Source organism: Gopherus flavomarginatus, chromosome 24 (genome assembly GCF_025201925.1).
Source record: "Gopherus flavomarginatus isolate rGopFla2 chromosome 24, rGopFla2.mat.asm, whole genome shotgun sequence".
NCBI classification, from domain to species: Eukaryota; Metazoa; Chordata; order Testudines; family Testudinidae; genus Gopherus; species Gopherus flavomarginatus.
The window spans coordinates 1,388,743-1,406,477 of NC_066640.1; the positions used below are offsets into that span (position 1 = coordinate 1,388,743).

At 47.4% G+C, this 17,735-nt stretch overlaps 1 protein-coding gene across 3 annotated transcripts in view; it reads right to left on the reverse strand.

Annotated features, from left to right (window-relative positions):
• The window catches only part of LOC127040042 (ceramide synthase 2-like), a 126,783-nt gene that overhangs the window by 3,141 nt on the left and 105,907 nt on the right, over positions 1-17,735 (reverse strand). For all 3 annotated transcript variants that reach the window (XM_050933797.1, XM_050933796.1, XM_050933798.1), the window contains 4 exons: positions 16,197-16,289; positions 12,061-12,189; positions 11,346-11,452; positions 8,498-8,654 (listed from right to left, as the gene is read on the reverse strand). In XM_050933797.1, the coding sequence (XP_050789754.1) occupies positions 8,498-8,654; positions 11,346-11,452; positions 12,061-12,189; positions 16,197-16,289 (486 nt within the window). The remainder of the gene's footprint in view (positions 1-8,497; positions 8,655-11,345; positions 11,453-12,060; positions 12,190-16,196; positions 16,290-17,735) is intronic.

The following is a 17,735-nucleotide window of genomic DNA, read 5'->3' on the forward strand; positions in this document are numbered from 1 at the left end:
CTCGGGGATCATCCTAGCTAGAATCCCTGCTCTGCACAGTCTGTTAAATCCATGCTGCAATGGGAGTGGTTGGGTGGAGGGTGAAAGGGATTGTGGGTATCGGGGGGAAAAGCCAGATAGCAATCAGCGGGAGCTGATTTAAATCACTGTTGGCATTCAGCAGTTTCATTAAGTTGAACACAAATTATGCAGAAGCTTCTCAGCAGTTTCACAACCCCTAAAGAAATGCCTTGGCTCCAACCCATTGCCCAAGAGCCCAAGACAGGAGATGAATGAGAGACACATGATAAAAGTCTATTAAACAATGACTAGTCAGGACAAGGCAGCAAGGCAAGCAACGAAATGGAAAAGTGGGAACTTAAACACTGAACCTAGGGCGTACTTCTCCACCCAGCTGTGACACTCGTGGCTCAGCATATCACTTACGGCAGAAACCGAGCAAGAGTCAGAAAAGGGCTAGATGTTTATATGGATAATAACACCACCACCACCCAGCTCTTACCAAGCACTTTTCAACTGTCAATCTCAAAGCAAGTCAATATCACTATCCCCATTATACAGACAGGGAAACTCAGTCAAGAAACAAGGAACTGACTTGCAGCAGGCCAATGGCAAAGCCAGGAACAGTCCCAGTCCAGTGCTCTATCCACTAGGTGTCACTGTCTTGGGAACATTCTCAAGTTATCAGAGTCAATGATAAATATTTTGGAAGCGATATTAAACCTCATGCTTCAGAGCTTACGCCAAGCTCTGTTGTGCAGGAACCTGACTGTAAGTTACAGAAGGTAACAAAATTCCAGCTCAGCCTGTTACATAAAATTGTTTAGAAAGAGGCACGGAGACTGACACTGAAAATAGTCCAAACAAAAAGGTCTGGGGTACCAGCCAATGACTGAGGTAAGACTGTGACTGGTATACAAAGGAGAATGATGCCAGAAATTGATGGACCAATATCTATATGTCAGAGATTAGGCTTAATTGGTAGACAAAATAACGAGGGAATGGGCTGTTCCGGCCACCCCCCCTTTTGGGGCCCTTAGAAAGAGACTTTAGGGGAAGGATCAAAATGTCTGCGAGACACCAGGTGGATTGAAAGGAGTGAGTTCACCATCATGGCTGCCACCTCGCCATCTCCTGGGGCCCCGGAATCCATGGGGGACTATTCTATCTTCGGCGCCCTGATCCTGAGAGATGTGCTCACCTCTCGCCACCTCCTATGGCTTCCGCTAGCTCCTGAACAACTGGGATGGGAGATGTCGGTTCCTGTTCCCATCGCCTCCCTTGTGTGTCTTTCCCCCACCCCACCTTTCTTCTCCTCTTCCCTCTCACGCTTGCTCTTTTCCATTTCTGTCTAACAAAAGCCGCTGGTGTAGCCAGCCAAGACTTTCTCTTTTGCAGCACTCCTGTCAGACCATGCCCAGTGAGGCAGTTAAAAGCACTGCTGTAGACATCCCAATGTTGGTACAAGTTTGCCAGGTCGCACCATGGGCTGGGCCTGTGTTTCTCCAGCAGAGAGTGTGCAAGTAAGAGTCAGCTCTAGAGATAGAAGCTGCATTCTCTGTCTTTGCTGGTCCTTTCTCTCCCCTTTGGTGTGTGTTTGTCTTAAAGAAAACAGGATTGGACTTTAACAGCAGCAGCTCCAGTCTGGCTCAGATTGCCTTTTCTCTTCTCTCAGAAGGAGCTATTTCCATCTTTAATAACATCGAAAAGTCAGGGTCTTTCTCATCAACTACAAATCATATTTGGACAGCAGTGCATGCTGATTTGCAATGTGTATGTGAAAGGGCAAAGTTGAGTAGATTTTTCTTCCTTTGAGATCCAGCCTCTTTTTCCCAGGCTGTGGATTTGTATCTCCTTCATCGCAACCTCTCATTAGCTGCTGTTACAACAAGAGAGTTAAGAGCAGGATGCGAATAAAAGCACTTGATCCCCTGCATAGGAACGTAATAATGCTGGTCTGTACAATTTGCTGGAGACAGCAAGGAGCTTGGGTTCTCACAGTGCTTCATTTGTAGGGCGAGCGGCATTCCCCAGGGCCGAGGCCTGAAGAATGTCTACTAGATGGTGCACAAACTCAGCTTGAATACCGAGGCTGAAGCCATTCGTCTGAGCAGTTCCTGATGTGCCTTAAAATCTTAAGGCACTGGAGGAACATTCCAGTACCATGGAGTCATTGGGGGATTAGGTTGAAGATGGAAGTGGAGCCACTGGACTCTCCTGCTGCAGTACGGGTCCCTGTATAAGTGGCTCAGTCTGACCCTCCTCTGAGGAAGCAGCCTCCATGTGAGTCTGTAATGTAGGGGGCCAAGCAGGTGGTATCACAGGTTGGTTAGGTGACTTGGCCCTGGAGTGGGTTGAGGGTTGGAACTTTACCAAACATGAAATGTCCCACGGAGGATACGGATGTGGCATTGCTGGCCAATAGGAACTGGGTCAAGAATGCTGGTCTCTGCTGTGGGAACTGTGCCAATCCTGGTACTGATTGTGGTCTCAACCATCTCCTAGAACACTGTCTGGATGGTAATGGAGACGGGGAGGATGTCTCCAACCTTGGTCCCAATGAACCTTCAGAGTTTTCAGAAGGTAATGGGGGGAGCTACCCCAGGTGGAATGAACAAGTGTCCAGCCTCGTCCAGAACCCAAACACTGATAGCATCAGCATTGTGGCAAAGGAAATCGGCGCCCTGAGGCCAGGCAGGGGCATCACACTCCCACATGGGCTGGCACCGGGGTTGGTACTGATCCTGAAGATGTGGCCTGCATCACAGTCATTACTGGAACCAAAGACAGCAACTGTGCCGATGGAATCCTGGATACCGATCAGGAGGCCGACTTTGGCTGTGCACTCTGAGTGTTAGGTGGTGCTGCAGATGGTGCCGACAATTGGGACACATAAACAATTGCTCCAGGCAGCACCGTCTGTACTGATGAGGACCTGGCAGCTGAATGCTCCTGACTAACTGGGAAATCAGGAACAGGGAGGCTAAAGAAGTCTGATTCTGCCTGGAACGCTAATGGTGTGGAAACAGCTCGTGCTGATATTGTTGGTACTGGACTCAATAGGTGTCCCACAGATATTGGAGTCGATGGTACAGCACCGACCTGATGCTGCCTTGGCACTGGAGAGTAGGTAGATGACCAGCTCTACCTCATGTACCAAAAGAATCCCAGAGCCAGTCTGCACACTTCCTGGCAAAATAAGACGACTCTCCTCGAGCTCTGGAGTGGAAACCCGAGAGAGGAAAGCGATCTCTCCTCCACCTGGGTTAGGCAGCACAGTCTGGCTGAGGAACACTGGCTCACTGAGGCACCAAGTTGTCTGAGGGGCAGGATGTTTTGTGGAGGTCCCCATTGCTGATGTGGCCTCATGCCCTGTTCCATAAGGTGCTGCAAGCATCTCCAGTCCCTTGCCACCATCTGCGTTCTTGTCTTAAGAGACTGCAGATGGAGCATCTCTCCTCAATGTGCCCTTCTTCTAGGCACAATAAACACCATGTGTGGGGATCACGACTGGGAATAGCCACCCCACGCGATGGACAGTGCTTGAATCCCAGTGAGCACATCGCTCCAAGGCAACTACTTACCCTAACAAACTATTTCCAACTAACAGTACGGGTATTACCACTAACTGTCAACTATTGACAGCAAAGTCTCAGAGGACTGAGATAGGAAACTGTGTGAGGGAAATGCCACACAAAATGCTTCAATTCAATCTGAGGGCAGCGAGAAGGAACTGAGGGAGGTTGGGGATACAGCCATGGCAAAGGCTATGGGAGCACCGCCCCTGTGGTACTGCTAAGCAAAATTCTACAGCATCAGTGTGCTGGGCTTGCGTGCAGGTGACTGGAATGCACATCTGCAGTCGCTCGACGAAGAACTGTGGTGTCTCCTATCTCACTGAGTGGTAACTCGGCCCATGATGGCTTTACAATGGAGAGCACTGCATTTCTGGTGACTGTAACTGTAAGGAATTAAATGCACAGTGGGCAGGTTCATAGCCAAATCCATTACAATCCCTTTCAATCATCCAGTCTGACCCCTGCACAACACTGGCCACAAGGTCACAAAGTGATTCCTGAATCAGATCTGTAGCTTCTGCTTGAACTAGAGCAAAATCTTTTAGAAAGAGACGCCCAAGACTTCAAATGATGGAGAAATTGCCACATCCTAGGTAAGTTGTTCTGATGGTTAGTTACCCCTCACTGTTAAAAATCTGCACCTCATTCCTAGTCTCCATTTGTCTAGCTTCAGTTTCCAGTTTATTCTGTCTTTGTCTGCTACAGTACAGATCTTTCTAGTATCAGAAAATTCCCGCCCCCCGCTGCAGGTACTGACAGACTGTGATCAGGTCATCTCTAGAGCTGCAGTCAAAAAACTGTGTGAATAATTTTTCTTCCCTCTCCCCCCTGAAAAATGCCAATTCGGGTCAACCACAACAATCTATGAATTTGGGTTGATTTTGTTGGTGAATTATTTTAGTAAAAAAAAAAAAAGGGAAATGTCAAAATGGTTTGGGCATTTCCAAAATGAAACTTTTAGACTTTTTGTTTTGGCGAGATATTTTGTTTCAGTATCTCTCTCAATTTTGTTTTAAAAAGCAATTAAAGATATTTTTAAAACCTCAAAATTTAAACAAATCATTTAGTTGGGGTCGACCTAAACGTTTCAGTCGGCACAAAATGAAATTTTTTTGATGTTTTGTTTTGTGAAAAATTTGAAACATTTTCATTTTGAGTCGACATGAGATGATTTTTTAAAATATATTTTTGGACCTGCACCTGAAATGAATATTCAGTTTCTTGGACATTCTCAGCCACCTCTTAACCTTCTGCTGGGTAAACTAACCTCTCATTCTAAGACAGGGTTTCCAGACCTCAAATAATTCCCATGGCTGGTTTCTGAACCCTTCCAATTTGTTAATTTCCTTTTCAAAGTGTGGACACCTGGAAGGGACCACATTATCCACCAATGGGCTCACTGGTGCCGTGCTGTACAGAAAGGTAATATCATCTCCCTACTTCTTTGCAATATTCTCCTACTTATACATTCAGAGGATTACTCTCCAAAGCATCTGCTCTCTTATCCACCAAACTGCACTAAGAGATCATGGTCAATGGGTTTCCACCACGACCCCCAAGTCTTTGTCACGTTCACTGATTTTCAGGATCCCTCCCTCATTCTGTAAGTGTGCCCCACATCCCTGGTTGCCAGAGGCATGACCTTGCATTTAGATAGGTGAAATGCAGGTTATTTGAGTGATCCTGTTTACCATGGGATATAGATCACTCAGTACGACTGACCTGTCCTTACCATTATTTACCACTATCAGTAATTAACTTCTATTTCCTTCCAGATCATCAATAAGGATGGCGTATTGTGTGGTCCTATGGCATCATCCTTTCTGTTCTAGACTCAAACCGCTGAGCTGGAGAAACACAATCTAACCCGTCTGGGGAAAGCAATCTGCAGCAGGTAGCTAATGGGAGAGAGAAAGCCTGATAATGCAAATAGAAAGGACATGAGATCCAAGTTTGCTCATATTGCACATGAGATCCAAGTTTGTTAGGCAGTCTGGTGGTGACCCTTGGTGAGGTGCTCCACTGGCCTCAGGCCTCTATCTGTGTGACATTCAGACCCCTCACCAGCAAGACCCAGCACAGCTCTGGCCCAGGTACACTTAGCAGGGTCTAGTGGGGGTGGGGGTTTTAAACTATAGAGGACATGTAGACACTGTGTCTGAACTTTAATTGTTACATTTTTAATAAGTTTATGTTAATAGATTTTAATAAGTAGATTGAAAGCAGCTTGACTTTGAGCCTTGATGGATTGAAGTAACCCTTCCCCCAGTATTACAGATGTGGTGACAGTTCTGCACATTCTTATTGTGTTTATAGGGCCCTGTGAGCTTGGAGCAGCTGGAGCAGGAGACACGCGAATGGGAAAGGAATGACTCTGTATTGCTGTCCTTCTGTAAGTCAAAGGACAAGAGGTCACAAATTATGACCAGGAAGACAACAGGCCGCAATAGTCAAGAGAACCCTGACGAGTCTTAGCTGTTCACCTAAACACAGAGGGTGGAAATAATCTCAAGACAATCATAACCCCTGTTATTACCTCAGTGCTGCTTATTTGGGAAGGACATAGACTTGTGGACTTGACTAAAAAGTCACGTCCTAGAAGAAGAACCCCAAAGTGGGCCGAGTCAAACTGACCTAACTCAATTGGAATTGGACAATGCAGTTGGGGTGAGACTTGTGATCCACTGATCTGGTCAGAAGATCAGAGGAGAAGTCCTATGGGACAATACCACTCTGAGTTTCACAAATAAAAACCACATAAACGAGGAAGAAGCATGTTCCTCTCAAGGTCACCATGACAACAACTTGATGGCTGATACTCCTACTTCCCCTTCCAGGGAAAGGAGAGGCAAAGACATCACAGACCAGCTAGCTGATCCAAGAACAACATCTGCTAGCATGGTGGTGTTTGAGCCAGAAGATGCTGCCTGGTTTCCCCAAACTGCAGTTCCTGACCAACTCTGAAGCTCCACCGACAAGCAAGCTAAAGAGCAGATACTATTTTTAAGTGACTATTTTTTTTCTCCTTAACAGGACATTTGAACATCTGTGCAAGGACACCTGATAGGAAAGACCTTTTCCTGATAGGAAAGAACTTTTGTGGGAGAAAAAAAAGGAGAAGGCGAAAAGGAGGGAAAAGGAGCAGGAAACTAGACCCACTAAAGGAGCCGGAGTCTTGGAGTGAATTGCGTGAATTCTCTGGTTGATCTTCTCTAAGCAGGGGAGATCATTCCACATCTTTCCTAATGCTGCTTGGGCCACTCAGAGTCTTTATCATTAAAAGCAGAGTTTACATACCTGGCTGCGGACGCGGCACTATTATTCCCTGCTGAGCTCTGCTGAATTTGAAAGTCTATGAAATATATTTTTGCAGGTGCCACAAGGTGAAGTATTTTTAGATGGAACATGAATTAATTCTGAATATAACTGAGTGTAGTTTTCCTCATGGCCCATTCCTCTTCTAATAAGGCTTTCTTTTATTCTGTTCATCTTCTTACCTTGTGCCCATCACCGTGGTTTCTGAGCACTTTCCTGTCTGTCAAATTCAGTTCTTCTCCACTCTCCATCCCAGGGGAAACTATGGGTAATGTGCATGAGGGTTATTTTTCATCTAGTAAGTTGGGGTTGCTCTGTGTGTCTCTTCGGAAAGGCAGCACAGTATTTGGACTGGAACAGGGCATGGTTACTGCTCATTCTTGGTTCCTGCAGGACAGTGTCACAATCGGAGGCCAATAAAAGATAGTTTTGCTGTGAGATCAGCTCCCATCTGTCACTATGCTGGCCCTCCTTGCTATTGCTAATGGGCATACTCCACTGCCCCATCCTACAGCTTGGCTTCCGGCAATCTAACATTGCTAAGACTGTAAAAGCAGCAAAGAATCCTGTGGCACCTTATAGACTAACAGACGTTTTGGAGCATGAGCTTTCATGGGTGAATACCCACTTCGTCAGATGCATATATTGGAAATTTCCAGGGGCAGGTATATATATGCAAGCAAGCTAGAGATAATGAGGTTGGTTCAATCAGGGAGGATGAGGCCCTATTCTAGCAGTTGAGGTGTGAAAACCAAGGGAGGAGAAACTGGTTCTGTAGTTGGCAAGCCATTCACAGTTAATCCTGGATTAAACAAAACTGTGAATGGCTTGCCAACTACAGAACCAGTTTCTCCTCCCTTGGTTTTCACACCTCAACTGCTAGAACAGGCCTCATCCTGACTGAACTAACCTCATGATCTGTAGCTTGCTTGCATATATATACCTGCCCCCGGAAATTTCCACTACATGCGTCTGACGAAGTGGGTATTCACCCACGAAAGCTCATGCTCCAAAACGTCTGTTAGTCTATAAGGTGCCACAGGACTCTTTGGTGCTTTTACAGATCCAGACTAACACGGCTACCCCTCTGATAATTGCTAAGACTGTGTCTTTGCCTTTGGGAGAGCATTTCCTTCTGTGCAGCTGCTCAGTGTGATGGAACATGCTGTAGATTAGAGTCACAAGGTGTATCAATAACACGTACATGGGAAACGGCGGGACTGGAAGAGCCCTGGGAAAGATGCTGCAGGGGACCGTCAGTGACATGACAGAGTTCCCCTTTTCCAATTTCTGTAATCCTGTGACACATGCAAACCACATTGGCCCCAATTTGGAGGTCCTGACTCTGTCTTTGTGCAAGTTTTACTCAGGCAAAGCTTCCTTTGACTCCAGCATGGATCCCCCCATGAATAAAGACATCAGTTTTGGGCCCATTATTAACTTCCATGGAAGTTTCACCTTTAGAGCCAACACTGCCTATGAGCTGGGCCCACCTCTGCACTGCAAGGAATATAAGCCCTTGGATTCTAGTAGGATGCAGACTCCACCATGGATGGATATTGAGAATCCTGGGAGGGTACAGGAGACTGTTAGCGGATCCATACCGTGCCACACAGGATGAATCTGTAGACCATGTGAATGATTAAACAGGACCAGAAGACGTGCAGCAGCTGCAGAATCATCAGGAGAGCGTTCATGAAATAGTACCCAAAGAAGGGCTGGTAGAGCTCCATGGAGTAGTAGTATGTGTTGTAGAGCACCCTGCAGAACAGAGAGCCCCGTGAGTAACAGGCGAGATCTTCGCAGGAATCACAAACCAACCCCATGAGGTTCAGCTCTAGCCATGAGTGCACATCGGTCCCTACAAAGGACACTTGGGAGCCAGCTCCCAGTCAGGGATGAGCAGTACTTGGTTCTCCTTTGCTGAGCACAGGCAGCAGGAGCTCTTCCTCGCCAGGGTATGCTCCAGGCCTTAGCACTGCATCTCTCACTGCTGGTTCTACATCTCTCTCAGATGCCTGCCAAAGCTTTGGCCTGTGCTCAGCATGGTGACAAGGCAGCAGGGGCAGCCGCCTCTGGGGCATGGTGGCAGACTGCAATTTTGGCCCAGATCCTCCAGCCCTCCCTTCACCCCCACTGCTCTGCACCATCTGGTGGCACAGAGCAGCCACAAGGCCACTGGCACCAGCTAGTTGGGTGGGAAGATCCCCAGTGGTGGTGAGCCAGCGTAGCTCCCAGTGCAGGGGTCACACTGGACTGTGAGCAGAGTGCGGCTGTGCTCTCATCATCCCTGGGGGCCATTACAGCAAATGGGATTTAGAGCCTGAGGTGACCAGGACTGTGACTGCAGGTCGAGTTGTGGGTGTCCGCATCAGCCGCTAGTGCATCTCAAGTGGGCATCCAAAGCAAGAGGCCACATTTGAAATCCTGGCTTCCCCATCCACGAGCAGACTGTAACTGAATTTGAGGAATGGCCAGTATGTCCAGGAAAACAGTTGCTCACACCAGCCATAGTCACAGCCTGCAGGACTCCCAGCCACAGGAGACTCAAATACTGCAGCTAGAGCTTTAAAGGTAGTTGACCATCTGGGGCGCAATAACAACCTATGCAGGCAGGGGAGGGCTATGGGGGAGCAGGCCCCAGGGCATAAGGGGATCACAGAAGGAATGTGGTGCTTGAAATCTGCCCCTGTGCTCCGCTCCATCCCCACATACAGCATTGTACAATTGGCCAGGTGCACTGTGAGGCTTTGGGCTTTTCTCTCAAGTTTCTCTGGGCCAGCCACAGGATCTGCTGCTCCCTAATTTGCACATTCCCCAGACTGCCCACCTTCTAAACTCCAAGTCCGACACACCTGGTTTTGTCACGGCCCCATCCTCCCCTTATGTTTTCCAAGACCAAACTGCAGGGGCTGGCTGACTGGCTCGCACCCTTTGATCTACAGACAACGTCAGTGCCCTGGAGGAGAACTGCTTCTCCCCTTTCCGTTTTTTGCTGTGCAGCTGAGTGAGCAGCTGTCCTGGCTCTGGCTGGCAGCTGCTGAAAGCTTCATCTGGCTTCACTTGAAAGGAGTAAATGTGACAGGTGGGGAGAGAAGGGATTAGGACTGACCTGGCCACGTGGGAAAGTAACTGGCTGCTATCTGACCCTACAGCATTGTTTGTACCTTCACGCTTATCCTCAGCCCTTCTCCTGGGGCCTGAGATCCTCCATGCTCAGCCTGCCAGTCCCAACCCACGCAGGCTGTGCTGGGTCACAGCTCCCCAATTATTTCTAGGGCTCCTTAACTGCTGCCTGGAGCCTAATCACACTTCTGGCTCAGAGTGGGCTACAAACACATTGTTTCTGTGTGTCCGTCTGATGGGCTCTGAGCTCCCCAGCAGGGCTGAAAACAGCCAGAGGGTTATTTTAAAAACTGTCCCCAATTGTAAGTTGGCTGTTTGTCTATTGTCTGTTTTTCTGGACTGCATTTCCCATATCTGTATGAAAAGTGAAGTACAACCATATCCCAGCACTGAGTGTCACCGCACCTGGGAGAGTGGCTGGATTCCACCCTTAATGATGGCCGGGGGCCAGGGATACATGCAGAATACAGACCCCTCGCGATGCAAAGTCCTCCCCCTGGGTGTGCTGCACAGAGACCAAGGGAAGAATCTGGCCTTTCCGCAGTAACTACATATATAGTTATTATTGGCCCGCTGTCTTACTGTCACATTTGTCACTCCATGGGGGGGATATGCTCCCCTTCAGGACACCGCGGTTCCTGCCCCTTCTTTCCTCATGCCCTTTTCCCTTTCTCCCCATCTTCTGGGGTCCTGGGAGCCTCCTGTGCTCCTCCCTCTGCACGTCCTTTGCTGCAACATCTCCCAGTTCCCAGCCCCGCAGGCTTCATTCACACCTGCTTCCCTCTCCAGAACCCATCAATGCCTGAACACTCAATGATGACACCAAAGTTGATTCTCCAGTCTGATGAATGGAGGCAGGAGGGTTCTTGTGTCATGCTGCAGGCTTTTCTACAGGCTCAGGCACAGGGGTGTGTCTGGGAGAGACTTGGAAGGAATTTGTCTCAGATGGGTGTGCTCACACACTGGGGTGGAGAGATTATAGAGCTGAAGCAATGACCACGAGGAGACCTGTGGCAGGTGAGCAGCCTAGTGGGGGTGGGAAATGACCACCTAGAGGCCTCTGTGAGATGGTAACTCATAGAAACACCCTGTGCCAGGGAATCACTCTAGTCTGCCAGCCTCCAAAGCCATGTGTGCCCAGCTCACCCTTGGAGAGAGGCTGGTCACATATGCATGTGCCACAGCCCTGCTAAGGAGGGGCTGGTGCCTGAGGACTGAGGAAGCAGAGGCTGTAGCTGCGGATCTGGGGCCAGACTAGCTACTCCTGACTCTGAAGTGATTGTCCAGGATGCCCATTCGAAGAGCCATACTCCAGCGCAGACTCACTTGTAGGGGAAAATGAGCAGACGGGTGATGAAGAAAATAGCTGAGAAGATGATGAAGAGCCCATCACAAATTCGTCTCCACTTCATGTAATTGAATATCTTGGCTGGCTGAAAAGAAAAGTAAAAGAGAGCAGTCTGGGAGAGTGCCCCAGCAGCGACCGCATGGTGGGAAGACATGGGGAGAGGGGCAGGGGGCAGCACGCAAGTCCCATTGTTGGCCCCCTCAGCAGGGAGTCTAGGATAGACAGGGCTGTGAAGGCTGATCTCCCAGCCCAGACAGGGGTGAGGCACGAGGCTGGGTGTGTGTAGCCTCCACAGTTCTCTGCCAATGGCCCATCGTCCTGAGCTGCAGCACCTGCTTTTCCAATCCTGGGCTCCACTAGCTCAGTCAGCGCTCTTCAACTCGACTGCATCACCGAGGGGTGTGCCAGGCCAGAGCCCACCCAGCTCCTCCCGTTCAGCACTGACTTGCCATGACAGCAGGCAGACACCACCAAGACTGCAGAACTGGAGTATGGAGAAATGTCCACTAGAGACAAGTCTGAGACCACGTAGCTCATTTCACATGTGGATTTAGCCAGGCTCCAGCACAAGTCTCCACAGTTGTAAGTTTCTGCATTGACTCACTGGACTTGCCCTGGATTTATTGGAAAATTAAGCGCAGGTTCTCATGGGCTGCACAGCGATTTCCCCCTCCCATAGCCTGTGGTGCTCACCTCTAGGATACAGTCTGAAGCATCATGGATCACCATCACCAGTGTCCCAATGCGGAGGTAATTGGCACAGTAGGAGAAACAGATCAGGAAGATGGTAGCCGCATGGTGGACAATCTGCTGACTAAGGTCCTGATGAGAAAAGGGCATGAGCATGTACAGAAGAGTTTTAAATGCAAGAGCAGAAAAGAGTCCTGTAACACCTTATAGATGCATCCGACGAAGTGGGTATTCACCCATGAAAGCTCATGCACCAATACGTCTGTTAGTCTATAAGATGCCACAGGACTCTATTCTGCTTTTACAGATCCAGACTAACACGGCTACCCCTCTGATACTTAAAATAAAAGAGACACCCTCTCTCCTGGGCAGAGCATGTTCTCCTGAGCAGAAATAAAATCTCTTCACGCTATGAGGCACAAAGCAGCTCCCAGCCTGGCCCTCCCACAGCAGCTCTCTAACTTGGCCACATTCTAGAGCTCTCATCAGCCAAGAGAATTTTGTCTACTCCCTGGTGGCTGTGAAAGGCTGAGGCACCCATGGCTCTTGGATGACCCACAACCAGAAAAATGGGAAAAAAAAGAGTCAACAGTGGCAAACACAGACTGATCTGGGCAAACTCACACACACAGAACTCTTACAAACTGTAGTAGAGCGAGAGGGCCAGGAGCACAGTGTCTGGGGCTGGACCTGAGGCCTGAACCAGTCAGCAAAGCCAGGCCATGGTAGGAGCCAAAGTCAGGCCCCTGGCATAAGGCTGACGCTTGCTCACAAGTTTACTGTCCGGCACATGAACTTGGCAGAGGTACGGCGTGAGTGGGTAAGACACAGGCACTCCTAAGTACTAGGTATCGGACAGACATTTTAACAGATTCCCGGGAGATGGTATGGCAAGGACAGGAGGACAGAATTATCAGTGGGAATGTTTTGTTTGAGCCAGCAGGAACCAGGTGTAGGGCTGGTAACTAACCATGTCAGGAGTGTGATATGTATAGGGTGACCAGATGTCCCGACTTTATAGAGACAATCCTGATATTCAGGATTTTTTTTATCTAGGCGCCTATTACCCCCTAACCCGTCCTGATTTTTCACACTTGCTTCTGGTCACCCTAGATAGGTAGCTCGTTTGTATCAATGTATAAAAGAGAAATCATAGGAGGGGCACATTCATCCAGCTGAGGGGGCAGCAGAAAGTCCCGCTGCTGAATGAGCTGGTCCACTGTCCTGAGCACAGACGTGTTAGTGAGCCTGTATCTCCTTTGGGGCGCTAGGACCGTGCTTCATAGACAATAAACCTGGCCGAGCCTGTGGTCTTTCTAGGAGCACTACTGAGGTCTGCTGAACCTCCTATCTGTGCAGGGCTGGCACAGCACCTGGAGAAAGCACACACGCACCTGACAACACAGACCTACGCCTCTACAGGGAGGAGGCAAAGAGAAACCTCCCCTCTGCCATAGAGCAACACTGGCTCCCACCTCTGCTCTGTGCCCATGTGCATGCCTACACCCTCACCTCCCCTATACCTGCAACTTATCTAATGCCTGCAATGCACACACCCTCCCCTCTGCACATGATGCCTTACATGGCAGCCTTAAGCCTATGCAACCACACAGAGCCCCATGTCTCCTAGAGCCCTGGCCACATGGACATGTACAGCCTGCCTGGCAGTCAGCTGTTTCTATTCCCATGTGGCATGGCAGATGAAGGGCAGAATTTACAAAAACATTCACAATTTTGGGGGTTCCCAGCTCACAACCCCGAAGCTGGACACCCTAAAGAAGCTGGCACTTTTGGAAGTTTGGCCGTGAGTTCTCCACCTTTCCAGCAGGGAAGCCCTGTTGTTGTGAAGAGGAATCCAGTCTAACCAGTGACGAGTGAGCCCTGCAGAACTGAGGACCAGGCAAATGCACACAGTCTGAGGGAGACTATTCTCTTCAGTGTGAAGTGCAAGAGGTAGAGACAAGTGATATGAATTGAATGATTAGTAACTTAATGTTTCTGGGCCCTCTAAGATTAGAAAATATCCACTTCTGTTATCATAAAATAGAATCCACTCAGCAAGTAAAGACAGTAAGAAAATGATTAACATCATGTGAAACACTTTGGCTATGTCTACACTACCACTTTTGTTGGTCAAACTTTTGTTGGTCAGGGGCATGAAAAAAACACCCAGACTGACATACATTTCACCGACAGAAGTGCCAGTGTGGACAGCGCTACGTTGGTGGGAAATGCTCTCCTGACGACAGAGCTAGCACCGCTCATTGGTGTGGTTTATTTATGCCGATGGTAGAGCTCTCTCCAGCCGGCATACAGTGGCTACCGGGGAGACCTTACAGTTGTGTCACTCTAAGATCTGTAATGTAGACACAGCCTTTGCCTAAGGACACCCAGCTCAACTCTGGTTAGGAGTTCCACCCCCCACCCCCCAGGAAATGAAACTAAAATGGCTAGGTGGGAAGCTTGTTAACCACAGAGGCACAAACCTCTCATAATTTATATAAAGATAAAGCCTCTTTCTAGCTCCCAACTTAGCTAAAAGACCTCCAAAAAGTTACTAGGCAAGGGTAACATCCAGCTTTCCTATGCAAAGTGGCCCACTGCACACTTGGAGTTGGTCAAGAGCTGCATTGGAAAGCTGGGAGTTAACCAAACTAGAAATAACTTGTTGTGAGACTGAAGGTCAACAAGTGGGGCAAACTGCTGGTTACCCCAAGAAACTCAAAACATGTTTTCACCCCAAATGAAACTATACATTTATTTGCCTTGTAAATCAAATATATTATGGATAATCTGTTTTGCCCCATCAATATGTCTTTCATCCCAAATTAATGATGCATATTTGCTTGGCCTGGGAGTCAGATCTACATCTCTCTATATGTGGATAATGTCTCTAGTACTGTTGCAAACCCTAAAAAACACAAAATGCATATGTACAATCCAAGAATGTGTGAAACATGTCCATCAAGTTTGGAAGATTATAAGAGATTTTGTTGGTTTTCATTATAAATAATTGTGGCACTCTAGAAGCAATACAATTTGTATGGCACAAGGAAGAGAAGTGTTAAAAGATACAAACCAGGCTATAACTTTGCATCACTATAAGGAACTGCCTAAAAGGGGAAATTCCAATAAATAATGTAAGCTAATATTGAAATACAATCCTTGAAATGAATCAAACATAAAAAAACCTGCAGTAAGAAAAGGACTGAAGAAATCTGTCCTAAGCCAACACCATCTACTGAATGCTGATAAAAGCAGCAGAGAAACTCAGAGAGATGGAATCTGAGCACTCAGACAGCAAGCATCCAATAGAAATCAGGGGGTAGCCTCATCCAATGAGCCCTGGAATCAGGGTTCGTAAAACTGAGATCACCACATGTATTTTTCCTTCTATTCTTTAATATAAATAACTGAAGGTTAGTTATCTTGCTGAGTCTGCACGCTCTAGTGAGATCTCTAACCATATTTTAGATTGTAACTAATGCTATATACCAAAGCAAATTGGCCTAAGAAAGATTTGAACCATAACTTTAAGCAACTGCTTTTGATGTTCTAAAGTTGTCCCTTGCAAACTAAACCACTGAAATAGCAGGGACCACATTCTTGAAAGTGCCTTAAAGACACGTCCATCCTTCCAGAAATATTGGAAGTTGATAAATGTGTTCAATACTAAAGAACTGATGATCATAAATAAATATAGCAAGAAATCTTGGTGATTTGACTGTTCCTTGGTGTAAGCCCCACCATTAAGCTTTGACAATTGTTTGCAAAACTATTCAGTACACACCTAGAACATTGGTTGTATCCTCACTTGACGAGTGAAATGCTGACGGTATATTGATGTGAGACCGGGTGATTGTTGATTGGTTAAGAATAACCAAGTGTCCTGATTTCAGAAATACTGTTCCAACTAAAAGCTGACATGAAAAGAAACTAGCATTCAATTAGTAAGCTAATGATCCCACACTGCACTCAGCAGAAATGGAAAGCTTCCATTCTAACATTGGTTGTAACACTTGTACAATTGGAAACTCGCATTTGTTAGATTGTGGCATGGCACATTCACCAAACTGACCCCCTTCCAGGCTTCCAGATGTTTGCGTCCCCATCCCCATCCCCATGGTGCTGCCACTCACCTTCCTTTTCACATCAAAGGGCAGCACGCAGACCAGCGAGGAGTAGAAGGAGAGTTCCAGCATGTAGTACCAGAACACCGAGGGCAGTAAGGGCTGCAACACCAGAGGGAGAGGCTGCGTTATACCCCACACACAAGCGCCACAGGTTGGGGGCAAGGGGGAAAAACCACAAACAAAACAAACAGTTTTGGGTAGTGATCAGGTCTCTGCATTTCAGGGGAAAGGCCTTACAAGAATGCTGTGGAATGGAGGGATAGTGCCCCTTGGCTCCAGTGGGAAGTGCTGGTTTTAAGTGTAATGTTGCCCTCTAGAGGACGTTCCACGATGCAGTCAAGGAACCAGCTATTACTACCAGCTATCAAAAATTCTCTGTTTGCTCACCAGGCAATAGCCTGTGGTTTCACAGCTGAAAAGAGCAAGTTCTAGCCCAGATCTGTAGGAGACACACATTTTAATTAGCAATTGTATCTCTGTGGGCACCACAGGGCTTTCTTAAACTAGAATTTACCAGCTTAGACATTATGATTTCTGAGCCACTGCAACCAACATAGCCATGGATTATTGGATGTACTCTTTGCTTCTGTTTCCCCTAAATGTAGGTTTGATTGTATGTTTTCACTTCATTTATTCAAACATCCTTTATCCCAAGGTTGAAGAGATTTTAAGGCCAGGAGGTCCCATTCTGAACCTTCATTCTGACCTCCTGCATTGCACAGGCAAGAGGATGTGCCCACAGGTTCTGCTAAAGCAGATCTTTTGACAAGAGATGCCCAGCCTTGATGAGGAAACTCTAAATGAAGGAGGATTTGCAAATCTCTTGCTGATCTGTTGCAATGGTTAATTACTCCCACTATTAAACATGGCCACTTATTCTGTTTTGAACGTTCCTGACTTCACTGTGGACCCGCAAGATATTGTCCTGCATGTGTCTGCTAGAAGAGACAGCCTGGTATCAGACAGTCTCTGCCTGTGTTGGGACCTACAGACCTTGATCCAGTCATCTCTTAACCTTTTCTTCATTCAGCAAGGGGTCTGATTTCTGAACCAACAAATTCTAGTACCAAGAGAACAGAACAGGGCAATTTTCAAGTGATCTATCCTGTCATCCAGTCCCAGCTTCTGGCAGTCAGAGGCTTAGGGACACCCAGAGAATGGGATTGCATCTCTGACCATCTAGCCTATTAGCCATTGATGGACCTTATCCTCCAGGAACTTATCTAATTCATTTTTAACCCATTTATAGTTTTGGCTGTCACAACACCCCTTGATGATGAGTTCCACAAATTGACTGTACGCTGTGTGAAGAAGAACTTCCTTTTGTTTTAAAGCTGCTGCCTATTAATTTCTTTGGGTGGCCCTTGGTTCTTGTGTTATGTTAAAAAGGTAAGTAACATTTCCCTATGCATTTTCTCTACACCACTCAAAATTTTGTAGACTTCTATCTTATCCCCCACCTTAGTCATCTCTTTTCCAAGCTGAACAGTCCAGGTCTTTTTGATCTCTCCTCATATGGAAGCTGTTTCATACCCCTAATCATTT